The sequence below is a fragment of the Xyrauchen texanus genome, chromosome 22 (assembly GCF_025860055.1).
Source record: "Xyrauchen texanus isolate HMW12.3.18 chromosome 22, RBS_HiC_50CHRs, whole genome shotgun sequence".
Lineage (NCBI taxonomy): Eukaryota > Metazoa > Chordata > Actinopteri > Cypriniformes > Catostomidae > Xyrauchen > Xyrauchen texanus.
Window position 1 is genome coordinate 21,565,659 of NC_068297.1, and position 27,810 is coordinate 21,593,468.

A 27,810-nucleotide genomic window follows, 5' to 3' on the forward strand; every position below is an offset into this window, starting at 1 on the left:
GTTTGCAGAACAGGTCAAGTCACCTGAATGCAACACAACACTTTACACTTTAAACGGACAAGAGAACTAATTGCTATTGAACAAAGTAAACTGGAACTTTCGCTGAAAATGCCGTTTTATAAGAGAATAGTGGAGCCTCGGAGCCTTTGCAGGTTTAATAGAGAAGGATTAGACGTGGATGCTGGTGTTTTTAATGGGGATTTATTTCCTTCCATGGATGCTGTGAACTGTAAAACTTTGATTTACATACTCCATCAGCTGACCGATCTGTCGCAGCACGCCAGCAGCATCTTTGTGGAGATTCACACCGAAGCAGCTCTGGTGATCAATAAAGCTTCTGCGCTGCAGCACAGGTTGGATTCTCTGCAGGAGACTGTACTACAACTCGACCACAAGAGGATCAGAATACGTGAGTTCTCTTCCCTGCATTCATTCAACCACGCATCATTCCAGGTGAATTCCAAATTCCCGCTTGGCATTGATTGGAAGTGAAATTCCTTTCGTTAAGTTGCACTTTTATCTCATGGCATCTGTGGTTTCACATATTTTTGTAGTTGAGCATCTAGTGTTAAAATGTTCTTCCCATTACCCAACACTTTCCATTCCTCAAAGGTTGAACTGCAACTCCAGTTAGGATAGTATAAATAGAGGTTGCTGGGGCAGACCGTGTCAACCATAATGGTTGGCACAACATTAAATTATATGTGTTCTTCTGGGGTCTCAAGTTTGTTTGTAAGTGCATTACGTTAGTATGTGAAAAAAGTGTTTTAGTCATTATAGAATATATTTGGAATGTATTTGTCTTGCACATAATGTAATAAGCCTTATACAGTTGTGTGAATGTGCAAAGATTTTGTTATTAGACCATTGTCACAATGCAATGTTGGAATCTTTCTTTTAAACAACCTTGGAAAACAATGCATCAGAAAGCATAATGGCTTTGCTTGTAAGGAACACAAAGCAAACATACAGACTTAATTTTAGGCCAAACAGATCGGATAAAGAAACTGATATTAACCTTGTGGGAAGGAGCCCTTTCAATGTTTTTTCTTTTTCTTTTTATTAAGAACATTGTTACATTAATTTTCAAAAACAGACACAATTGTTAAGGATATTTGTCCAAGATGGCAGTATAATGAGCCTCCATTATTTCCATTTTCTCAGTGCCTTTTCTGTGTCCACATATTCCTGTATATCTCTGTGGTCAATATGTTGCATTTTCTGTTCACCAACTCCCTGCAATGCTTTCACCTCCAATGAAAACAAAGGGGGTTTTCACTGGCCCTGCCTCCAGAGCTCAGCACAGAGTAAGGTGAGTGGAGTGCAGGAAACTGAGGCTAAGTGGATACATGTGTGACATCCAGCCCTGGCCGATCTATGAATTACATGAAAAGAGAGAAAGATAGTGATTCCCTGGTGCATATGGGACACTATTGATAAGGGAGCTTCATAAAACAATGGAGATGAAACTGTAAAGTAATAATTTCACTTTAAGACACAGACAAATCACACCTAATCCCCAACAGTGCAGTATTATATTTGAATCCATTATATGTTGTCCAATCCCATTATAAACTGGATTTGTTTTTACCTAGTAAAAACATGCAAATCCTTGGATTAGGAAGTTTCCATATTTGTTCAATTTGATTAAATCAGATTAAATCAGAGATCAGCATTGAAACATTCTCTCTTAGGCTATTTAAGGAAAAGTTAAAAAGAAAATTCTGTAATAAAATTTAAATAAATAAAAAAATTCTGTTCTACCTTATGTTATTACAAACCCATATGACTTTCTTTTTTATGTGCAAAAAAGGAGAACTTGTGTGTTGTTCAGTGCTAAAAATGTGAACATCATGAACAAGTTTCTCTCATGCACTCATGAAAATGTAACAAAGTTAATGATTTTCATTGAAAATTACTTAATATTTGGATTGTTTTCCAATAAAATCTATTGTATGCATTTTAGAAGACTTGGAATATGAAACACAAGCCACATGGACTGTTTTTATGATACCTCTGGGTCCTTTTGTAAGCTTTAAAGTGAGTCCAACTGCCATTTTATGAAAATGATGGGCAGCTATTTAAACATTTAATTCAGGTTTGAAATGACATGAGGGTGAGTAAATTATTGTTTTTTAGCATTCCGAATAAATTCCATTGAGTATAAGCGGCAAATATTTAAGGTTGTAAACATGAATCAGTAACTGTTGCACTAATTTGTCTACAGCCCAGTGAAAATGTAGGCTTTGTCATTCAAAACAGACTGAATATTTTTGCAACATAAAAGTTACAACTGATATTTTTCTGATATATTGTCTTCACTTCAGTCCCTATTTTCTGTCAACATGATCATATGGGAAGTCGACATGTTGCTTATGAAAGTTGCAATAACCTGACATTGACCCATTCTCTGAGCTACTGACAAGTGGCACCTCCCATCAGACATTCTGCATCAGTTCAAATATCTTGACCTTTTCCTGTGGTGCGACTTATAGCACGTTGCAGCTTAGCATCCTCAGAGACTCATGTGGTTCTCAATCCACATTGAAACCAAGTAATTGCCTTCATGTAATTAAAGACGAGTGTGATTCTGAGGTTCCATTTTCCCTTTAAGATTATATTTTTACTCCACTGACGGTCAGGTTTAGGGTTGGGGTTTGGGGGTAGAATTGATGAAGTATGCATGTCTCTTTACTGTAGTACATCATTTTAACTTGTTTTACAAGTTGTTTTACTTGTTTTATATTAGGAATTTCCCTCTGTGGACATTTCACCCAGAAACTTCACCCATAGCTCACACTTGCCCATACATTCAAAAACACTTCCCGATTCGGCCACTAGGAGCAGTGGTTAAAATGTTGGTAAGTACAGAGTCAGATCGAGTTTAGCTAAATAACTTTTAATGGACTGTCGCCGATTTTACAGTGAGCTCCTTTACATGATGCCCTTTCCCACTGGTGGTAATTAATCCTGTTTTAGGTAGTTTTCCCTGAAACTAGTACTTTTCATTGTTTTCACAGCTGAGGAATCGCACGTGCAAATAACTCGATACTCGATAAAAGAACAATTGGCAATACTACATGACGTCACAACGGGGTCCTTTGGTGAGTGTGAATGTAAGAGGGGAAAAGTCTCCTTGAGTGTGCTGTTCCTCTTAAATACTTAAGAAGCATTCTCAACTAGAAAGTTACTAAGGCAAAAGTACCGGAACTGTGGGTGGAAAGGGATTATGGACACCAGAAAGCCGTTTGAGAGAATGCTGCTGAAGACAAAAAGCAGGTTTTGCATTTACATGCACTGGGTTAGTGTTTTTTTTATTTTTTATTAGTGTGCTCTAGTTGTCTTTGTGTGTATACATGTGTATGGTTTTGCCCTTTCCCAACTGTACTCCTCAGAAATGCTGAATTCATGCCATTAGTTGATTTGGTGATGTTAGTTATCTGGTCTTTTCCATGCACATGCGCACTCATCAAAAACCTTTAAGAACGCCATTATGTGTTTACTTGGCCACATCATACAGTACAAACCTAGGTGTGTTAAAACACTATCTTTTAATCCCTTAAGCAGCATAAGGCAAACACTGTTCAAGTTTAGGGGATGTTTCAAAATGGAGCTGTCTGCAAAAACCCTGGAATAAACCATTTTCTTAAGTGGATGTAAATGGTGTCCGTGATCAGGCTGTTTCTGTCATAGCCCAGTCACGGCCCATGCAGTCAACTTGTCAGATTGAGGTTCTACCTGACTGGACCGTGGCAGTATCAGCCTGCCTTTGTGTTTTCTGATACCCCATTGTATGAGCACGGCTTCGGTTGTTTGGGCCGCCATGTGCACGTAACCACCATGCGCTCTCCGGTGATGTCATGGTTCTGTCAACAGGTCAGGTTGGGCTTTGTCTGACGAGGACCATGACATCACCGTCTCCTGCCTGTCTTGTGTTTCATGTTTTTTGTGGGCACACAGGTCTGGTGGAAGGTTATCACTGTGCACAATTTGCCGCCGTGTGCCCTCTGGTGATGTCACGGTAATGGCACCTTGCCAGGTTTGGTATTACGCCTATGCAGGACCGTGGCATCATCGTCCCTTGTCTGTTTTGTCAGAACATGTTAACGTTTTGCCCTCATGGTTTTCAGCTGCCGCTGGTATGCAGAATCAGTGCTTCCATGGGAACTCTGATTGTTTCCATGGGATTGCTGATTTGTTTCAACCTTCAGCTGTGAGCGGCAGCAGTCTCTTGTTTGTCTCCCCCTATTTATTTCCTCTCGTGTGCCATGTCCGATGTTGGATCATTGTTTTTGTTTGTGCTTTCTCTCATGCGTTTGTGATAGTGATTGTGAGTGTATGTGGAAGTGTGTTTTCCTGCAGATTGCCAGTGCTGCACACAGTTTTGTTGGAGGAGGATTCCTCGGATCTGTGCCCGTGTGTTGGGAGAATCACTCGCCTGGGCTTTGCAATGCACACACCCATCTCATGAACTCTCATCCCTTGTACACATTACGGTTTTCCTTTTTGAGCTTGGACGACCTGGCGCTAGTGTGCCTTTTGTGTTTTTGAGTTTAATAAAACACTGACATTTATCTCCTCTTCTCTTGGGTCCTGTTTCCCCAGCACTCTGACAGTTTCTGTTTATTCTCACAATAACAAGTATAAAGTAAAATCTAGAATTATTTATAGTTGGATCTGAAATGTATAAACCACACACACAATGTGCATGCAATCCAGCTGTTATATTCCTCCCCACTCCTCCTTCAGAGAACAGTGCTAACCCTTTCCATAGAGCTCGTCTACAAGGGGAAATCATGTTGAAACCAGATGTGCGTCCAGCCCTTATGAAGGCTTTCTCTGACACTTTTTTTATTGCTGCCATATGAATATACACCCTCTTCCTTTGTGTTTTTGTGATATGTCCCTCATATTATGTCTCCTGTTTTGTATTATGTTTTTTTTTTCTGAAGTGTAATTTTTGAAATAAAGTGTAATTTTTGTGCCACAAGCAAACCAAGCTGAAATTACTGTTTTCAAATCGGTTCCCCAAACACTCCCCCGTCTGACATTGCTCAGTAAAACAAAAAGTTCCGCCCAATATCATGCCATTTCCTGGGGGAACTGTTGCTATGTCAGGCCAGAATTGTAGCACTGTGATTTTGGTGACAGTAGTTCAACAATTTTGCTGCTGAAATTAGTCTGAGCTTACCAAAATTTTAACCACTGCCCCTAGTTTTAGAGCAAAAATGCATCTCCAAATCATGCTCACTATTGTTTATGTGAACTCAGTTACTTTGTGGTTTCCATGGGACCAGAACCTGTGTCTCAGAAGTAGCATTAGAGGGAAAGGTGATCATGTTTAAATTGATGCAAAAATGTCTGAAAAGTGTGGCGCTTATCAGTAATTTCCCAGAATGGGGTCAATTTCAGGATACATTAACATTAGGGAGCAACATGTTGATTTCCTGTAGAAACCTGGTTGGGATCCTCAAACAATCAGAGCAATGTTTCTGTGGAAATCAACCTGCAAATAGCTTACTTAAATTTGTCTCCACATGTTAAGCTGAGACAGGAGAAAGCATCTTAATATCTGAACATATTACACATTTAAGCTTAACATTTTTGTTTATACTCTACAGTTCTCTTCAAATGTATTTTCCTTTTTCCACCTACTCTCTTTTTCCAGATGGAATGGATATTGATGTTGTTGTTTTATTTTTTGCTGAGAGGGGGAATAATGGAATATTGAATTCTGAAAGCTGGAACCTTGGTGAATGAATCTATTAAAATCTGTTATCTGTTTAGAATCCTCTGAAGTCCATATTGAAGGAAATATGGACAGTTGCATGCTCTAATTTGGTGAGTGCACAAAGCGTAGCGCTATACACTAAGCACAATTTTCATGCCTGCGCAAGAGGGTTTATGAGTGCAAACTGTAGATGTATTGTATGTTAATGAAGTGGCGTAAAGCCCAATTGGCTATTTTGTTTTCAGCTCAAATTCTAAACTCAGTTCCTACATTTGCAGATTGGAGAGTCCACCAGCAGGTGGTAATAAAGTTCATGTCCAAACTCTGAAACTACAATGGAACATCAAATTGTCGCAACCAAAAAATGTGTAACCAAAAAATTTGGAGATTTAAACCATTTATAGGTCATGGTTGATTTTTAAATTATTATTATTATGTATATATTTACAATTGTTCAAATATGATCTAATTTATATAGGTATTTTTCCACCTATTGTCGTGATTGTCGAGTCACTTTTGCAACCCACTGTTGCACTTGTTTATATGGTTGAGTGACAATAAAGGGATTTGATTTGATTTTTAAGTTGCAGCAAAATGGGCTGGTGGAAGTACTTGGAGAGTGTAAAATGTTTGGACTTTTTGATTATATTTTCATTTTATTTGAATTTAGAACTATTTTTGATATCAATAAATTAATTGAATTTTTAAAATCAAAATTGATCGGTAGAAGTGAAGTGAGTGCCGATATAATCGCTGTTAATACTAGCCATTATTTATCAGTAGATTAAAATTATTAATATTACTTCTCTATACTAAAAAAACTAAAATTCTCTATAATTTAATGGAACATATCCAAAATCTGACAAGAATCACATTTTCTATATTTATTAAAGGAGCATGTCACTGTCATAGAATTACTTATATTCTTCTAATTCATTATTCACTAATATTGTAATTCATTGCATACAGTCCATTTAAAAACTTCTTATGAATGTACTGTCTTTGTTTATATCGCTGGTTTTTGAGGGAATGGACTATACAGTATAAGATGACACAGACAGTGCAATAACTGAAGAAGAAACATAGAATTAAATTGCACTTGATCCAGCCCATACTTTGCGCGTAAAAGTTCGCCAAACCCACTTGCGCCTAGACTTAGCTTACATGAACATACCAAAACTTCATGGCCATGCCCATTGACTGCACTTAGAGCTAGTGCTCTTAAAACATAGCCCGAAATCTGGCATACAGAGGGTTGATTGCTTACAATTTTGAAATGGCCAGACCAAAATACCTGATATATCCAACATCCTAAGTGGTCCATTTTCAGATCAGGAATGCTTTCTTGAAATATTGTACTTTCAGCAATAAACTGTACAAGTAAACATACTGTTAAATTATTCTCTCTAGAATAATGGGAAGATATAAGCAAAAAAATGTAATAAATGGTTCATTGTAGATATTTGAAAACTACAAATATACTGTATATATAATACAATTCCCACCCAATGAATGAAATATACCTCATAACAGTGTGCTGTTTCTCTCATCATGCACTCTTGACTCTGTTTTGATATCATGTTGTTTGGAACCACATATCTCTCCCATCCAGACAATGGATAACTCAGTGTAACTGCTGCGAAGTCCATCTTGTTGGGCTTGTTTTTATGGACCCGTAGGACTGTATTTTCATTTTGCAAGTTGTTGTTGGAAACTGGTTCTGTTTGCAGCCTTATGGGATATAGTGTCTTTTATAAATGGAAGCAGAGGGCTTCGTATTTACACACCATTTAGTACATTTCCATTTTACTGTCAAAAAACCTATATAGAACATGTCTGGGGCATATTTCATCACACAATATGAAGAAAAACTAAATTAAAAGAAATTTTGCATAAAGAAAATGAAGCCTGTTTTAGGAACAATATCTTTTTTTTTATTGTGACATACATGTTATTCATAACATGTATTTGCACAATGAAGCAGAATATATATATATATATATATATACACACGCATTATGTGTGTGTGTATATACTGTATATCAAAGATTCCCCCATTTAGCCTTAACAGACTGTAGGGGCAAGTGCTGTTAGCGAGCACCTATGAAGGCCAGAACGGTACACAAGGGGGTGGGTGGCCAGCACCACACCCGACCACCTTTGTCTCCCCTGTGGCAATGTTTTGCACACTGTACCAGGTACTCATTTTAGGCTGAGTTGACCTTGGGGAGGCCCAGGACCAGTTCAGATAATCAGTGTTGGCCATGAGCAGGAATCAAACTCAGGTCACCAGGTTAGTAGTGCAGCACGCTAACCACTACACTACCACTCCCCGTACAAATGTAACACATTTAAACAACATAGTAGTATTTGTAGTACTGAATGTGATTTATTCAGATTTGAATAATAATAATAAAAAGGTTTGGACTGGATTATTTTCACTATTATATTAGGCCTACTTTATTTATTTATTTATTTATATTTTATTTTATGAAATTAGTAATTTGTATTCATTTATTGTTTGGGTGAAATATGACCCACCCATGAATATATTGGGTATGGGCTGTGTACCTCTATTTTCTTTCTTGTTCTATCAAGAAACTACTCTCATGATGATTTTGAAATTTTTGATTTTAAATAATAGCCAGACTAAAAGCATCCAGTACTTAACATGGAAGGTTCTAGAAAGCCAGTGAGTAGCTCATGTCTGGTAAGAATTTAACTTTAATTTTTTCATAGAATCTAATTTGATAGAATGAAAGGAAGAGGTCTAATAGAATTACAGTAGTGGAAGGAGAATGGCAGGTACTTAAGAAGAGCATAGAATTATGGGAATGCGGAATATGGACCTTAGTCAAAATAGAGGGTATATTTAAATTTAACACTAATGAAAACGAGGCAAGAGGTACAGACCTTTTAATGTCATTAATGGTATTATTGTCTTAGGTCACATCTCATTTTTATAACAGATTTTTTTCCTAGATGTTTTTCCCTATGACATTTTTTGGGAAGGCACATTTCAATGTTTTGTTGGCTGAATGAAGGTAAACAATTGTACAACCCATTGATCAGTCTATACTTCTATCTCTCACATCCTCATTCTCATTCTTAATAAATAAATGATTTTGCCTACCCTTACTAAGGTTTATAATGTAAGAGATGGATTAAAAAAGAATATGGAAGAGTAAAAGAGTAGTGCAACAATGTGCTGTGGTACAAGATAGCAGATGACGTGATTGTACTTCATCTCTCTAAATATAACGCCCTCTCTTTATCTCATAATTTCCCTCATACTTTCTGCAGCATTGCAGATGCGTGAAATGGCTTTTAGGCTACTTGCAGAGAATACTGATGAAAAAGTATATTGCTGTGTGTACCAGGTCAGGTTGTAATGATCCATAACACTTTCATGCTTTCAGTGCCATTAACCAGCTGCTGTCCTCTTTCCTGCCCTGTGGTGGCTAGGCCTCAACAATAGGTGCCTTGTGCTTGGACGCAGGGACGTTGAACCTACATTCTGCTTGGCACTTAGTGCAGAGCCTCTGTATAATTGAAGCACATTTGTTATGTTGTTTAGTCAACGCAGGGTTGGGGTAAAGGACTTCGGTTCACGCCAAAAGTACTTTTTCACCCTTAAATCATAAAGGTCAGATTCTAAAGTTTTTACTGAGTTTCATTCTAGTCATATCAGCCTGTGGTCCCCTTTGATTTCAGTTTGAAAGGCCACTAGTTTCTCTTGTTTTAGGGCATTTGCCTTCTGTATTTGGCCTCAGTCCAACTTTCTCTTGCATGTCGTTCCAAACCATATGACTTTCTTTCTTAGGTGTAACACAAGCGCATGTTCATGAGTGCACGAGAAAAGCTTGTTCATGGGTTCAAGGGCAACCTGGTCTCATAGAGTGAACGTTACTCTATATTTCGCAAACTGACTTTTATGAGCCGCTTTCTACGTTTCGCTGCAGTTTCCTGGTTAAATGAACACTAGAGGCCCTATTCAGTGTCACACAAATCATGAGTACAATTGCTGAGTATGACTTTATAATCACTTATTATTCACTCTATTTCTCACCCCTGCCTATGATGATATCAAAACACTTTTACTTTAATGCATGATCTGAAAAATGATACATTTTAACACTTGTATTACATACCCACCTAGCCACACTTATTCCCATATGAATAGCTTGCTTGGTAGCTCACCTGATAGAGTGTTTGGATTCTGTATTCATTGACAGCAGTTCAAGACCAGCCAAAGATGCATGAATGTTAAAGTGCAATTGAAGCGACACGAAATGAGGTGGTGGTTTCAAAACATTTTCTTTTCATTTTGAAGTGACATTTTAAAACACTTTCACTTAGAATTAGGTGTTGGATAAAGGTAAGGATGTCTGTTTTATTAAACTCTCATATATCTTTTAGGACACTATAGGTTTAGGCATTGGTTCAGGCCAGAGTAAGGATGTCTGTTTTGTTAAACACTAATTTATCTCTTAGGACACTATTGGCTAGATTTTTAGGGAAAAGTTTTTGGTTGGGGAGGTATGTTTTACTCATTAAAACCTCCATATAAAATGTACCTTAAAAACCTCATCTGATTGCAACCTCATTTTGCTCGGTTTTGGCGCCCCCCCACAGGTCATTACACTTGGCAACTGCAGCTAAACATGTAATAAAGCACGTAATTTAAGTTTTGCAAAAACATTGCAATGCTCACTTAAATTCCGGGATATCAGGCTGTTCATATGAGAACTTAAATTGTTCATGCAAAACTTGAGCTGTTTTTGCTTTCACAAAGTTTAAGCGCAAGCCATTTAGAACAAGTTTCTTTCAAATACTGTGCTCATGAATGTGCAAAGGAGATCTACTGCAGGAAAGTCATGATAATAACATACATTTGGGGGTTGTAATTTTCTGGACATACTGTAGGCCTTCAGAAGACTTGCAATATGACGCTTGAGTCATATATTGCAAGATGGACTACTTTTATGATACTTTTGGTCCTTTTTAAGCTTTCAAGTGAGTCACTTTCAATGCCATTATTTGGAAAAAATGCGACTACAACATTCTTTACAATTCATATTTTTGTGTTCCACAATAGATAGAAAGTCATATGTGTTTGGAATGACATGAGGGTGAGCAAATGATGACAGAATTTTTATTTTTGGATGAACTATTCCTTACTCCCATTAATGCAAATCAGTTCACTACGTGACCATCTTGGTAACGAGTCAAGATTAAGTTTCAACAACATCAGTCAAATCAGCAATAAAATTGGTCAACAATGGTTTCATTGATTTTACTGTAGCTCAAATCAGGCAAACAATTTTATTTTTCAGGCTGTTCCAACAAATGCTCATACTCATAATCTCTTAAGCTCATGCTCTTAATATTTTTGGATTCCAAAAGTTTTTGTAGTTGGTAGTGTACAGTACAGTAGGTGTCTATCTATTTTAGACTGAATTATTTGCAATGTTTTCTAAGCAACAATATCAGCAAATCTATCTTCTCCACCATGTGGGTACCTTTTTTGTAGATTCCCTTCAGTCTGCCCTTCACTTCAGTCTAATTAAAAGATCTCATGAGGACATTGAGGGTCAAACGAGAAATATGATTTTGGTTGGTGGAAAAATCCAGCACATTCCTAAATCCCATGGTTAGCCAGCACATTCACACCTGGAAGTTTGGAACCAAAGAAGCACCCCCCTGCTTCGGTGCAGTCGAAGCAAGCTTGAGTTATTGTTTTTAGCCTGTACTCCCACTTCCACATATAACAAAAGTACTTGCAACATTCGGCAAACCACACTGAGGGCTAATTACTGTGTAGTATGAGTCCGTGTGTCTCACACACTAGCAAATAGATGTTTTTGTGAAGGTTCTTTCTTTGTTTATATACAGATAAGCTTCATTCCACACAGAGAAAGTAGAACAAGGTGAAGGCCAGCCAAGTATCAGTTATCAGTGCTAGCACCAACACAATAGGTGTTAAAAGGTATTTTTTTTATTTTATTGATCATCCTACTCTTATTTCTTATGCACTGCTGGCACCACACTAGCTGATTTTTCCAGTGATTTTCAGGTGTGAGCTTCATTTATATAATCACTGGCCAGTAGGTGAGCGTGTATTAGCATTTGCCAGAAGGAGGTGGTTAATCACTTGACAGACAGACTCCCTGCTGAGTTATTGGCTTCAAATACTGAAAAAGCACATCAGGATTGCTTGAAAAAAAAAATCTGTTGCTGAGGCAGGCTCTTGTGCTCTTTTCAAGTAACCAATGAGCTTCATTTTTTATATGAAGAACTGACTATGTTAAGCTGATCTGAACATTTTCAGCTCTTTAACAATTGTTTATGCTCACGTGGTACTCCAGTTGATATGTTAGCAAGCTCCAAATTACAGGGAATCAGAGAGAGAGAGAGAGAGAGAGTTGCTGTGATTTGGTATGTTTGTCACCCCATCACCATTCTTAATCATCAAACAAGCCTCGGCCAAAATCAAGTTGTTTGGAGACTGCTAGTGCCAGGTTTAGTGACATGAGATGGTGCAAATCTATTTGGGTGTCATTTAGGACAGAGCCAATGAATGCCATGAGATCACAAGTCCATATCAAGTGTGTCATTTAGGATGGAGCCATAGTCAAGACACCAGGTAAAGCTTGTTAGGTTGTTCATCAAATGGTTGCAAATGCATTTACCTCATGGCATATCTCAGCTGTATTTTCTATTGACTAATTTGAGACTTTCACATTATTACTCTATTGTTGAAATGCTAAGCCATTGTGGAAGTTCTGGAAAAAGCATTCAAAATTGTCATTAAATTAGTCCATACAACTCATATGCATCATATTTCAAGTCTTCTGAAGGCATACAATCACATTGTATGATGAACAGACCAAAATTTTAGCAGTTATTTACTCTCAAATCAATGGAGCCCCTTAAAGGACATGACAGGAATTTCTTTCTGAAAAGGTTTTGCATTCCATCGCAATAAGTTTTGCGTTCCCTCACAATAGTTTGCATTCCCTCGTAATTGTTTGTGTTAACTTTGCAATAAAGTTACAATGGTTTTACTACAGTAACCATATTTTAACCATGGTATTCGTTGTGAAATAATAGTAATAATACAGGTATTAAAAACTATGGTATTAAAAATCATAATTTTGTGGTTATAATGGTTTTATTACATATACAGCAAAAGTAATTATGAAAAAAAATCCCGCCCTGTCCTCTTAGGGGCTCAGTACAAATCAAATCAAACCATTGACCAACTCATGTATTGTATACAGAGCCCAAATCAACTCAAATAAAGGTGACATGTCATTAACATCAAACCACATTGGTTCTTGTGTCATGATGTCATAACATATGGTCATATGATGTACAAGAAGCAATTAGGTTTGATGTTACTTAGATGTCACAATATTTGATTTAGGCTCTGTTTAGTTGAGTTTACAATGATTTGTTTGGTTGAAAATTCTCATAATTTACTCACCCTCATGCCATTACAAATGCGTATGACTTATATTGTAATTTGTTCAGCAGAACACAAATTAAGATTTTAAGAAAAATATCTCGGCTCAGTAGGTCCATACAGTTCAAGTGAATGGTGACCAAAATTTTGAAGCTCCAAAAAGCACATAAATGTAGCATAAAATGTATACATACAACACCAGTGTTTAAATCCATGTATTCTGAAGTGATCCAGTTCGTTTTGGGTAAGAACAGACAAAATATTTACATCTTGCCATTGCAGTCTCTAGGCATGATCAATCGAGCTAGATCGATTAGTGGTGGTGGTGGTGTAGTGGTCTAAGCACATAACTGGTAATCTGGTTATCAGAAGGATGTTGGTTTGAGCCCCACAGCCACCACCTTTGTGTCCTTGAGCAAGGCACTTCACTCCATGTTGCTCCGGGGGGGTTGTCCCTGTAATAAGGGCTCTGTAAGTTGCTTTGGATAAAAGTGTCTGCCAAATGCATAAATGTAAATGTAAATGATTACACTTCCTAGTGCTTGATTCGTGCACAGAGCACTAGATGGTGCTCGGAAGTGTCATTGAGCTTGAAATAATGATCGTCAAGGAGACTGCTGATTTATAGTGCAGTCAAGATTTATAGTTAAAAGGAGTGACATTTTGGCCTGTTCCCACCAAAAAATGTATAAGATTGCTTCAGAAGATATGGATTAAAACACTGTATTCATATGGATTACTTTTATGGTGCTTTTATTTGCTTTTTGAAGCTTAAAATTTTGGTCAGCATTCACTGATGGTGATATTTTTCTAAAAATCTTTGTTTGTGTTCTGCAGAAGAAAGAATGTCATACACATCTGGGATGGCATGAGGGTGAGTAAAGGATGAGGGCATTTTCATTTTTGAGTAAACTATTCCTTCAAGCTTTAAAACAAGTCACTATCATATGCTATTGAATGGAAATCAGCAATCGCAACATTATTTAAAATATCCCCTTTTGAGTTGCGGAGCCAAAAGTAAGGCAAATGAACTTGGAACGACATGAGGGTGAGTAAATAATGACACTTTTGCATTTTTAGGTGAACTATTCCTGTAGTGACAGAGATCAGGATTTCCTCATGGTGCTGGGAACATATCCTCTCTGTGACATCATATTTCCCTGGCTTAGAAGATGAAGTTAAAAGGTCTTTATAACTATTGGACTGGCTTCTGCCAGTAGACGAAAGATACTTGTGAAATTCCCTGCTTAAACTTACATTTGCTCCATATTAAGTACATTCACCCCATTGTAGACTTGTATGAAAGTAATATGGCATATTTTAGAATAAAAATATCTCTGCCCTCATTTTGGTTAGCCTCTATAATTGAAAGGCCATTTGTCTGGAAGGCAAAGTAAAAAAAGAAAAAGATAATAAAATTGAAATAAAACTCTTCAAACTGACTTAAACAAATGTTGTTTAGTCCTCATTGGTATGGTCAATGTTATTCATTTTATCAAGTCATTGCCAAAGCTGCATACAAAACAACTCTTTGCACAACTCTGAACATATAATAATTTAAAGTCTGTCAAGAAGGTCAGAATTACCTAAAATCACCTTATTGTGATCAATGTAATTGAAAAATGTCCCATTGCAAAAGCAACTGATCTACAGCCCCTTATTCGAGTCTGTCACAGGCAGTCACATGTGAAAATAAACAAAACTTCACTCTAGATCCAAGGCCCTCTTGCATTTTTGTACAAAAACAAATAGAATCAACCCAGACTAACGAAACAGAAGCAGACCTATAAGAGGAACTAAATTAGAATGGTACAGGTGAAAGCAGGGATGATGGGTTAGGTAATTTGCTATGGTTCAACAGTTTTTAGAAAGTCCCCTTAATGTGGTTTCAGTGGCTTATTAGCTTCCCAAGGTCATATGACCAGACTTTGGTTGAAATATGTGATTGTTGCTGCTCCCTTTCCCCAGTTGAATCCTAATTTAAAACATCTGATGTTGGGGTTGTTTAGTCCTGGTTTTAGTGAGGAAAGAACTTTTCAAAATACCTCCAGCATACATTTTTTGGAATGTGTTTGTGGTGGAGGAGGGATCTGAATTCAGCCGTTTATTTGGGTGGAGATGACCAAATAACTAAATGACTAAATAAAAACTGCAATTGTGGCCTTTCTGGAGGAGATCACATTTCCATGTCCTTTTGATTACTTTTCAGCATCTCGTGAGCATAAACTTCTAGCAGTGATTCCATTTGACGTCACAGAAAACCATAAACATTTTATTTGCCACTTCTGCAAAACCAAAATAAAGTTTTACTTGCTTTTATATGTTCATAAGGAAAGATTTTTTCCAAAAGCTGTAATAAAAAATAATACTCTATATATATACTATATCTATATATATATATATATATATATATATATATATATATATATATATATATATATAGTGTATATATACACACGACGTTCAGTAAACAGGAAGGGAAGTGTTTCTGATAAGCTCCTGTATCAGACATCTTTTATAGCTCTGGCCTGATAAAAATTAAAATAAATTTTATAGCTCCACTCTTTTTATGTAATCATCCTTTTTTTTTTTTTTAAGGCTTGAGTATCATATCTCTTAAAATGGGTAATGGTTGCTTGTTAAGAATGTAACACATGCCTTGAATTAACAGAGTGCTTGAGTGACATTAACCAATTTAATGTTTGGCTTCACTCCAGTATGTTTCTCCTGGGCAAATCTTTAAGATTTCAAAATCTTTTAGTTTTGATTCATAGCACCCTCTTGTGGTTAAAATCTGATATCTGTTGGTCTGTATTATCCTCAACTATGGTAAAGTATGTATGATTTATAGCTAGAACTGGTAGGCTTTAATATCCAGGCACAAACAATGATTTTCTAAGGTTGTTCAATCTGCCCTTTATTGTACTTTATTGTAACTTTCTTGAGCTATAATAGAAAAACAGACATCAGTTGTCCATTGACAACATCCAAAAATCACAATGAAGCTATAACCAATGACTCTCAATACAACTACTGGTAATACAACTCATTACGATTTAAATGTAGACAGCCAGTGTGAATTAATATGTGTTATTGGTGACTTGCGCAGAACAAAATCATGACATGCAAGACTTGGAACTGTCTAGCTGCCAGCTTTAGGGTCAGCTTGTAGCTTCCAGATTAATGGCATGTAAAATCTGAAAGCGGCCTTGAACATTCAGATCGCTGTGTGAATACAAAGCTTATTTGGCAGGCATGTTCTCACCATATCAAACATTCATCTATTTGGTGGTGCTGATATGGCCTCAATGATTGCAACAAAGATGCGAGAAAACTTTCCGCCCACAAAGAAAAAGTTAATTCAAATAAATCTATGTCCAATTGATTTAACTGCTTAACCGTTGCCTATAAGTATATGCTTCCTAAGACTTTATAGTGCCTTTATGATTCACATAAAAACGACATCCCTTGTAGTTGGACAGCCTAAATATTTCTTTATATCCCAAGAGAGTTATAAACAAAGAGCGAAGCTGCTGTGTGTTTTTGTAAGTGCCATTTAAAATACAATGCTTCTTTTCAGAAAATGAGACCTCAGTATTCCAGCCAAGTGACTAAATCATGTTTTATGTCTGCTCAGCTTTGTGTGCCATTTTAGAATGGGGACACTGACATTCATTTAAATTAAATGTTACTATTAATTACCGGAGTGGATGTTGAAATACATTAATGCATCAGAAAGCATTGATCTGACAATTAATATTCAATGCATCGATTAGGGAATTCAATGATCGATGATTATTACTTTAATAATACCCATGTGTTCCACTTTTATGTCTTATCCTAGAAAACAATTATTTACCTATTATTGACCTATTTGGGGACACGCTCAATTGTACCTCCAAGTAAATATGTGTCTTCAGCTTATTTTTATTTTTTAAATAACACTGAATTGAACCAAAATAATCTTTACAAATGTATTTAATGATGCACTGCATCGTTGTCAGAGCAAATATTTACACCCCTATTAGTTACTCTGCATGGCACACCACGTCATAATGAAATATGATGCATAATTGAATATGATTACACTAAGAGCCTTGTCCCTGTCACCATTAATACCCTCTGAAGTGATTATTCTGCTTTATCTATTAATAGGGTGCATGTAGATTACAATATAAACTTTTAGATTAGACAGGTGGTAGAAGAGAATCTTTGGGGTTTATTAGAAACATGCTCAGTTTAGTATTACTTTAATTCAGTTGTCTAATTCACTGAGCAACATAACATATGTATGTTGTCAATGGAGTTTATATTGTTTGTCCTCCACCTAAAGACACGGTTCAGAAATCCTGCTGGAGCAGACGCAGCACTGCTGGAAGACCATGAGTACACGCACACGCACGTATACAAACACTTGCTCTCGCCAGCGCACAGACGTGTCCGATGTGTCACAGCTGGGGAGCAAAGGAGTTTTTCGGAGGACTTCCTGACAATGCACATTGCTTTGTTTGGTGTCTAACTCCAAGTATCAGTTATTGACAAAGAAAAGAGTTTTGAAAACTTGTTGAAGAGCAGCATTGGTTCCAATGGTTCCAATAATATTTTGAAACATGTATATTACAGAAGGACCCACGCTCTGTCTTGGTTTGTAATCCTTCCATGTTAGAGTGATCTGCTTCTGTCTGCATTCCATAAGGAAATGTGGGGCATTTGGAGAGCTGCCTGAATCTTCCATTCAAATCCGGCTTTAAGGAGATTTCTTGGCTGTGGTCCTGGGAAATGTGGGGAGAGAGGAGCTTTCTGAGGTACAGAGGGGAGTCTCACCCTGTGCCACGAGCCCTTTGTGCCCTGGGTCTTTCTTCGCTTACTGAGCAGCATGGACGGTTCTTCCCCTGTCACAGAGAGCAGGATACCGATGATGACTTTGATGAGTGGGTGTATGCTCCTCTTCACCGCAGAGGTAAGCAGTGGACACTCAACTTCAGTTTATCATCTCGGTTGTCTAATGAGTCATTTGGGATAGTTCCCAAATCTAACCTCCAAATTGTTCTAAGTTCTAGTAAGTGGAGATTATAAAGGTAGTTTGTCAGAGAGTGTAAGATAGATCATTGGGTTGTATTTTTGTTTTGTCAGAATGTTTATTGCTGATACCGTACAATAATGTGACTTGAGATGTCAAAGGACCTTTATATGCATAGCATTTGCATTTAAAAAACCTTCAATGTATTTATTTATTGATTTTAAGGATAACAATGTGTAAGAGGATCTGCTTGTCTCATAAAACTCAATATAATGAAATAAAATAAAATTAGGCTTTAATTATCTGATTAATCAATATATATATATATTTTTTTTTTTGCCTAAATAATCTCCTCATGATGCTGGCCACCTCTGGTAACATTTCTGAAAAACCTGAAAAAATGACTTAGGACATTATTTTAGGAAGGTGACGATATATAGCCTAGTTACAAATCTTGATACAGTGTATACTGTCACTGTAAATCAGAATATTGTAAAATATTGAATATATTTTTATATGTCTGAATATATAGATTTAAATGTGATTATATAATTGTAAATCTGAATAATTTGTTGTAAATCTGAATATATAATATTGTATATTTGTATTTACAACTTTATATTCAGGATTTATAACTACAAATGTGAATTTAAAAGTATATATTCGGATTTATAACTATATAAAGCTGATATGTAATCTGCTCCATCTTTTTGTCCCAGAAACACATTTTGAGTTTCATGCAGTGAAGTAAAATATAAAGCATATCAGCCATCATTTAAATAATTAGGCTATATCGCGACAACAGTTTGGAGTAGGAACATAATAATTGTATCGTTACAAAGCTGAGACATTTCACTTTATAGAGTGTTTATTAAATTACATAAAATTACACTGTGTCTTTTAAAGGGCTGTTTATTGCCATATGGCTTTTGTTCATGTTCATTTGTTGTCCTTCAAACTGATTTTGGATGACTCTAACAGGATGTAAAATAAACATTTCCAAGCAATGCCATTTTATTTACCTTGAGATACTAAGGGATTTCCATGTGTGAAGTCCAAGGTTAACAGAGTGGAATATACAGTAATGACAAGCCATTCTTTTATTATTCCCACACCACACCAGTGTTTTGGTTACTGGAAAACAGTGCTGACAGTGGGAAAATGGTGCAATTGATAAAAATGACCTTCTGGTTGTTGTGTGTTTAAATTTAGTTGCTCTATTTTAGCACTTGATTAATGGGACTCATAGAATGAGGAAGACTTATCTGTACAGTTTTGCCCTCAAGTACATCTGTAGGTCACTTCAGATCTATTTGCAGTCAAATTTCTCAGGTTGTCAGATCAATTGACATTGGTAAAATGTTTCAGAAAAAGCATGTTTTGTGTTTGTTTGTTTTTTTTGTTTTGTTTAGGTTTTTAGCTGGTGACAGCCTAGAACAATGTCCAGGTTGAGCCATTGTCTTTATAACAAACAATTGAGACTGGGGGATTTAGCTATTTTTAACATTCAGTATGTCAAAATCCAGTGACTGCTAAACTGCTGACAGCCAAATAAAGAACAATCATTAGAACTACAACTCTGCTGCTGGGGATTAGAGACAGAGGGAGGGGGGTCTAGCTGATTGAGTTTGTCTCTCTCTATTTCTCTCTCAATCTCTCCACCTCGCTGTCCTTTGTCCTGGAGTAGTGTCAGTCCTGTGAAACAGCAGTAGTATGCTGGGACTGGATAGCACTTTCCCAGGGTGCATGAGCTGGGAGGCTGCCACTGTGCTTGAGTGTGTGTGTGTATACATGTGAGAGGAGGGGGTTCGAGATAGTGCCTATGAACATGTGTGAGTGTTTTTCCTCGGGACAAGAGAAAGGGGGGGGCACTCTGGCTGTGTGAGGACAGTGCTCCTCAAAACTCTTGACAAACTTCCCAACAAATACCAACACAGAGAGAGAGAGGAGACGATGTTTTGCTTGAGAGGTAAGTGTCAGAACTTCAAATTTAGAAGAAAGACAATAAGAAATGTAGCGTTAGTTCTTAATGCAGTTTCTGTACATAAAAATGTTAATAACAGAATCCTTGATGCAAGACAAAGGGAGGGAATCATAGTTCAGCTGTTAGTTAAACATCTTGCTCAGTTTCAAAGCGCTCCTCTGCTCTCTCCTCCGGTTCCTTTGTTTCCTGCAAGGAAGTGCAGCTTCCCGTGGAAACGAGTGAGAATCTGTCTGAAAAGTTTCAGTGACCATGCCAGAAGTTTTGAAGTGATGAGTGGGGTTGTTGATAAAGGAGGAACATTTTATCTGATCCCTCTTTCATGTGAGCTCTACTGAGACTATCCTAAACTCAATCAATTTTGATTAGCATCCCTGTCATTCCTTGCAATTTTGACTCTGCCATGGCATTTTGTGTTCTTCACTTGCTCTTTTAATGTTTTGTGTATACTGATTTGGTCAAGATGTTCTTTTTTGTTGAATTGTCACTGGATGAATAATGAATAGTGGTAATTTGTGATGGCATGTGTGTACGTGTGAAATGAACTAGTTTGCTTTGAATAGATGATCAGGTGGCATTTGTTTTGCTCTCTCTCTCTCTCTCTCTCTCTCTCTCTCTCTCTCTCTCTCTCTCTCTTGTCTTTTATCTTGTGACTTTGTTGTCATCCAGTGTATTCTTCATGTCAAGCATAACTAATCTGTCCAGCATGGTGACCTGATTATTATTATTTATTTATAAAAACGAATCGGTTACCTAACGTAACCTCGGTTCTCTCTAGATGAGGGAACGAGTATTGCGTAAGCTAGCTTACGCTACGGGAAAGATTCATCTTTTCTGAGATATTGAAGCCAAAAAATTATCCTTAATTTTGTATCATTTGTCAACGCAGTGCAGCAACTGCAGACCTTGAGCAGGCTTGCTAGCGAGCTCATTGGTTGCTCTGCGGCAACTGCTGCAACCTATAGACGAACTTGGGCGAACTCGCGTCCAATGAGAGGCGTCCGCGCGCTTACTGCATCAAAGCCCGCCAAAATGGCCGTGGCTAGAGTGCATATAAGCGTAGTTCGTAGGCTGGAACCCTGGTTTTCATTGAGTGAAGCGAAAGTCGCCGTGGCGCGAAGCACGGCCGGCTACACAATACTCGTTCCTCATCTAGAGAGAACCGAGGTTACGTTAGGTAACCGATTCGTTCTCTTACGAGAGGTTCTCTCAGATATGCGTAAGCTAGCTTACGCTACGGGAACCCATTGTCAACGCCGTCGCGCCAAGCATCCACTGCATGAGCCCCGGGGTGGGGGACCCGGGGAGCCCTTGTGAGTGGGGAAATAATATTTGGCCGGCAAGAGTGCGGGCCAGTGTGTATGTAATACATAAGCACATAGTGGGAAGGGAACGACAGAGCGGCGGTGCCGGTCTGTGTGGAATGAGTCCCATCAGTGCAGCTCACCAGGGAGCTGTAGCGTATTAAACCGCTAGTAGTTTTGCCTGCAGGGCGGGCACTTCCAGATTGTAAAATCTGACAAAGGTGGAGGGGAAAGCCCAGCCCGCTGCCACACATATGTCGTGGATGGAAATCCCGCTGGACCATGCCCACGATGAGGCCATGCCTCTAGTGGAGTGAGCCCTAATGCCCAACGGGCATGGCAAGTCTTTTGACGCGTATGCGGCAGCAATAGCGTCCATTATCCATCTAGACAGTGTCTGTTTCGAGGTGGCGAGACCTTTGGTGCGCCCTCCGAACGAAACTAAAAGCTGCTCAGAGCGTCTGAAAGAGGTGGAAGGAGATTGGCGTCGCGTTCGCTATCGGATGCTGGCAGTGCCGATAGGGAAATGACCTGTGCTCTGAAAGGAGTACCGATCACCTTGGGAACATAGCCGTGTCTAGGCTTTAAAATGACCTTGGAGTCACTTGGTCCGAACTCAAGACACGCAGCGCTGACAGACAGCGCGTGAAGGTCTCCCACACGTTTGACTGATGACAGGGCAGTCAGAAAAACGGTTTTGAGTGAAAGGTATTTCAAATCCACGGATTGAAGCGGTTCGAAGGGGGGCTTTCATAGTTTCGAGAACTATAGAAAGATCCCAGATAGGAACCGATGGGGCGCTGGGGTTCATCCTTCTAGCTCCCTTGAGGAAGCGGATGACCAGCTCGTTTTTTCCCAGTGACTGGCCGTGCAGGGGTTCAGCGAACGCCGCGACGGCCGCCACATACACTTTGAGCGTGTATGGGGATCTGCCCTTATGTCCGACACCCCACATGTCCGTGGGTCCAGGTCTCTGTCGGTGCACCATTTTTAAAACACAGACCATTTTGACGCATAGAGTCTTCTCGGGGCTCTAGCGTGTATGATGGTGTTTATTACCCCTTCTGGCAGAGCGACGGGTAGTCGTTGATCACCCACGCATGCAGCGCCCAGCGCTCTGGGTGGGGATGCCAGATCGTGCCGCGAGCTTGAGAGAGGAGATCTGCTCTCACTGGGATGGGCCACGGCGCTGTCAGTGACAGCTGCGTAAGCTCCGGGAACCATGTCTGATTCTCCCAACGCGGGGCTTTGAGGAGCACCGAGTGACGCTGCTTCCTGATCCTCTGCATTACCTGTGGCAATAGCGAGATGGGAGGGAAGGCGTAAAGCGGGCGGTTGGGCCAGTCCTGGGCTAGCTGCGTCCTCGCTGAGAAAAATATTGGGCAGTGAGAGTTCTCTTCTGACGCAAAGAGGTCTATCTCTGCTCTGCCGAATATGCACCATAACTTCTGGACTGTTTGAGCGTGCAGGGACCATTCCCCTGGAGGAATATTGTCTCTGGACAGTCTTTCTGGGCCATCGTTCAGGTGGCCTGGCACGTGCGTCGCCCTCAGCGAGCGCAGGTGGCACTGGGACCAACTCAGTATGCGTTTCGTCAGATGGAAGAGGTTCCTGGATCTGACACCGCCCTGACGGTTTAAGTAGGATACCACAGATCTGTTGTCCGAACGGACCCTGAATGACCCTGAATGACCGGGAGAAAGCGCACAAGCGCGTACTCGACCGCTATCATTTCCAGTTAATTTATGTGAAGGAGCTTTTCCTGAACTGACCATAGGCCAAAAACCGGAGAGCCCTCGCAGACCGCGCCCCAACCCATGTTGGACGCGTCTGTCGAGATGACTTTTCGGTGAGATACAGCTCCCATCGTCACTCCCCGCTGATACCATTCGGCCACTGTCCAGGGCTGCAGAGCTGAAATACAGGTCTGAGTCACCTTGATCGGCTGGCGGCCTGTGGCCCAAGCCCGGCGAGACGCGCGGGTGTTTAGCCAATGCTGAAGCGGGCGCGTGCGCAGTAAACCCAGCTGAAGTACTGCTGCGGCTGAGGCCATGTAACCTAGCACTCTCTGAAATTTTTTCAGAGGCGTGAGGCTGTTCATCTGAAAGGACGCGGCTAGTCGCTGAACACGGCGCGCTGTGTAGATAAGTGAGCCGTCATTGCCACGGAGTCTAGTTCTATTCCAAGGAAGGAAATTGCCTGACTGGGCTGTAGTGAGCTCTTGGTCCAATTGACTGCAAGACCCAAACTGTTCAGATGGCTGAGGAGAACTGTTCTGTGAGACAGAAGCTCCGTATGTGACTGTGCCATAATCAGCCAGTCGTCCAAATAGTTCAGAATTCGCAAGCCCTGACTCCGCAGGGGTGCGAGCGCCTCATCCATGCACTTCGTGAAAGTACGGGTGCTAAAGACAGGCCGAACGGAAGGACGGTGTATTGATAAACCTGGCCGTCGAGGCTGAATCTCAAGAATGGCCTGTGACGGGATTTATCTGAATCTGAAAGTAGGCATCTTTCAGATCGAGAGAGATAAACCAGTCCCCTGGCGCGTATGCGCGAGGAGTTTCCTGATTGTAAGCATTTTGAACAGTCTTTTGCAAGCACCTTGTTCAAACCCTTGAGATCTAATATTGGTCTGAGGCCGCCGTCTTTCTTGGGAACAAGAAAATAACGGCTGTAAAACCCCGACTCGCTCAGCGAAGGTGGCACTTTCTCTGTGGCCCTTTTGCACAGAAGGTTTGCTATTTCTGAACGAAGCATGCAGGCTGCTTCCGTGTTCACAATAGTTTCGAGCCGAGCTCTGAAGCGGGGAGGGCGGCGATCGAACTGTAGCAAATAGCATTGTTTTATTGTGCTTAACACCCATTTGGATATCCCTGGGATAGCTTCCCACGCTTTGAAGCGTAACGCTAGAGGGTGAATGGCCAAATCGCCCTGATTGCTGCACACAGCGCGCTGAACAGAATGTGTGGACGCGCTTACTGTGCTTATGCATGACTGCTCGCAGACAGCAGGGACAGGCTGTTCTGTGAGTGACTTCCCGATTGAGGTGAATGGGGAAAGAGTCACATCTGTTAAGTGATGCGCGAGCATAATCACGGGCACGGGACTTACATACAGAGAAGTGTTTGCTGGCCGTGTGACAGAGCGGGCAGAGAATGGGCGCGTGCACGTATTCGTGAGCGCGTTTATTGACTCTAACACTCGAGCGGGCTGTGTCCGCTTTATGTGAGTGGGCTCTGATCGGGACACGGGAAGTGTAATGCTTGTGTGTAGAGGTGAACACTGGATTGTGGGCACATTTTCTACACATAAGGCTGGTCATGTGACAGAGCGGCCAGAGAAGGGGCGCGCGCACGGATTCGTGGGTGCGTTTATTGACTAACACTCGAGCGGGCTGTGTCCGCTTTATGTGAGTGGGCTCTGATAGGAACACGGGAAGTGTAATGCTTGTGTGTAGGGGTGAACACTGGATTGTGGGCACATTTTCTACACATAAGGCATGTTTGCTCTTTACAAGATTTCTTTGGGTCGCCGTGAAAACGGTGTTTGAGTGCAGGCAAGCGGGCAGTATCACCGGCTTGTTGGCTGCTGAATCCACCACTGTAGTAGCCTGAGAGAGGGGGACTGACAGGGGGCGAAGCTTTGACGGTGGTCCGGCCGCGGCGGGACTGAGCCGTCATTTTTTCAACAAGGCTAGGAGGACTTTGGTTGCTCAGGTTTCAGCGCAACCTTAGACCGAGGCCTGCGGGGGGGCGGCTGTCTGCGGCGGCTGTCTGAGCGTGATCGAGGGCGGCCGCCCTGTCGACACTGAGAAGTCTGACTTTGTTGAGCTGGGCGCTGTGAAGAGGCTCGTGCAGGAGGCTGGTCACGTGGGCGGCCTGCAGAGGAGCTAGCGCGACGCGGCAGGAAGAGGTTCATGGCTTGGGTGGCTTTCTGGACTTCTGAAATGCGGTCAACAATGCCACTCACCGCGGAGCCGAAGAGACCGGTCGGAGAGAGCGGTGCGTTGAGTAACGTGGAGCGCTCTGCTTCTCCCATGTCGGCTAGCGTTAGCCACAGGTGTCTCTCGGTCACAGTCAGCGAGGCCATGCACTTCCCTAGAGCTTGGGCTGCAGCTTTGGTGGCGCGAAGGGCGAGGTCCATCGCGCTTCTTAGATCTGTAACAGCCTCTGGGTGCCTGCCTTTCTCATCCCACTCCCGAAGAAGGTCCGCTTGGAGGATCTGTAAGACGGCCATGGAGTGCAGAGCAGATGCGGCTTGGCCGGTGGTGGAATAGGCGCGGCCAACATAGGCGGAAGTCGCTCTGCAGGCCTTAGACGGGAGCACTGGCTTAAACCGCCATCTCGCGGAGGGCGGGCAAAGGTTTGCTGCTACCGAATCCTTGACCGGGGAGATGGAGGAGTAGCCCTTCTCGGTGGCGCCGTCCACCGAAGCGAGAGGGGTGGAGACGTGGGAACGGATCCTGGCCGAGAAAGGCGTGTTCCACGACTTTGCAAGCTCAGTGTGGAGTTCCGGCAGGAAGGGAGCGGCCGGGCCGCGGGTGTTGCGTGGCGACGGCTCTGAAGAAAGCAGCCGTCGAGTCTGTTGGGAGCCTGCTCAGGGGGCGGTGACCACTCGAGCCCGAGGCGGTCGACGGCCTGTGTGAGGAGGCGTGTTAGTTCCCCTTCGACTCCGGCGCGGGTCCTGCTGGATTCCTGGGCCGAGGAGAAGCGTGGGAGCCTGACCACTCCTCGCTGTCCGAAGCCATGATGGAACAGCCCTTATCCTCCGCCTCATCCTCCGAGATGGCCGCAGTGCGGCCGCTGGGCGGCAACTGCGCGTCCCGGGGGGGCGGGGAGGGTGAGAGCGATGCTCGAGGGAGAGGCTCCGGTGAGGCAGTCGCTTCTATCAACGGTTCTGGCAGCCTTTGGGAGCGGCGCTTTTTCCTGCGCGGCGGAACGGAAGGCGGCGCGGTGGCTTCGGTTCTGAGCGCTTCGAGTCGAGCCCGCAGGGTCGACATCGGAAGCTCCTCGCAGAGGTCGCATCCGCCTTCAGCGAGGGCGAGCTCTGCATGCCCCAGTCCCAGGCAGAGGACGCAGATGATGTGGCGGTCTCCGGCGCTGAGAGGGGCGCGGCATGAAGCGCAAGTGGTGCGAGGCATCTTAAAAAAGACGCTCGTTACTCTTTTGTGAAGTTCGTTAAGAACTAGCTTGCTCTAAAAGGATACGTCGCCGGATGGCGTAGCTCGCAGGATGGCTGAAGGTGGCGGAGACGGCCGGCTTCTTCGAGCGCTGTCCAAGCTTGCTAGATGCCCCTCGAACGGCGACGCGGCTTCCAGTTCAGAGATGTGAAGAGCTTCGCTGAAGAGATGAAAATCAGGGTTCCAGCCTAACGAACTACGCTTATATGCACTCTAGCCACGGCCATTTTGGCGGGCTTTGATGCAGTAAGCGCGCGGACGCCTCTCATTGGACGCGAGTTCGCCCAAGTTCGTCTATAGGCTGCAGCAGTTGCCGCAGAGCAACCAATGAGCTCACTAGCTAGCCCGCTCAAGGTCTGCAGTTGCTGCACTGCGTTGACAAATGATACAAAATTAAGGATAATTTTTTGGCTTCAATATCTCAGAAAGGATGAATCTTTCCCGTAGCGTAAGCTAGCTTACGCAATACGAGAGAACCTCTCGTAAGAGAACTGATTCCTTTTATTTTAATTTTTTCATGCTTGGCTGGTGCCAATGATTTTCAAAGTTAGGTACTTTTGTGGCAACAATTCAAATACTTCACTGCAAGCAAAGCAAGTAACACATTTCAAAACTCTACTTTAAATAAATTATGCTGACTAGTTATTGATTCAATGTTGAGAACTCCTGCAGTAATTTCATAAATATTTGTGTGAAAACTGCATGAAAAGTGGCCTTAAGCACTTTTCCTAATTTATTGAGAGATAATCATTATATTTAAAGAGATTTGTTTGCTTGACCACAGGGCAAATAAAAGATGTTGCCAGTTGTATAAAAAATATAACTTAAAGACCAAACAGAAATCTATGTCAATGGGTAGCATCTGCTGTCAGATTGAATACACTGTTAATTCAGCAATAACCCAAATCCCAACCATAAACCTAACCAGTGAAGTAAAAAAACAATGTTTTTAGAGTGACAATGCAACTGCCAAAACCAGCCTGGTCTCATGAACATTACTTGACCGTGTCAACATTTCTGTGAAATGAAATTACGTGGCTGCAGTTTCCCAGTGAAATATCCAGTGGAGGGCGCCAAAAGCGAGTGAAATGGGGTAGTAATCAGACAAGGAGTTTAAGGTGAATA

General features: G+C 41.2%; 1 protein-coding gene across 1 annotated transcript in view; it reads left to right on the forward strand.

Moving 5' to 3' along the window:
• LOC127662818 (NHS-like protein 1) overlaps positions 1–27,810 on the forward strand; it is a 65,740-nt gene continuing 37,930 nt past the window's right edge. The window contains exons 1-2 of the mRNA XM_052154176.1: positions 1–409; positions 17,896–18,159. Coding sequence (XP_052010136.1) covers positions 28–409; positions 17,896–18,159 — 646 coding nt within the window. The 5' untranslated portion in view covers positions 1–27. The remainder of the gene's footprint in view (positions 410–17,895; positions 18,160–27,810) is intronic.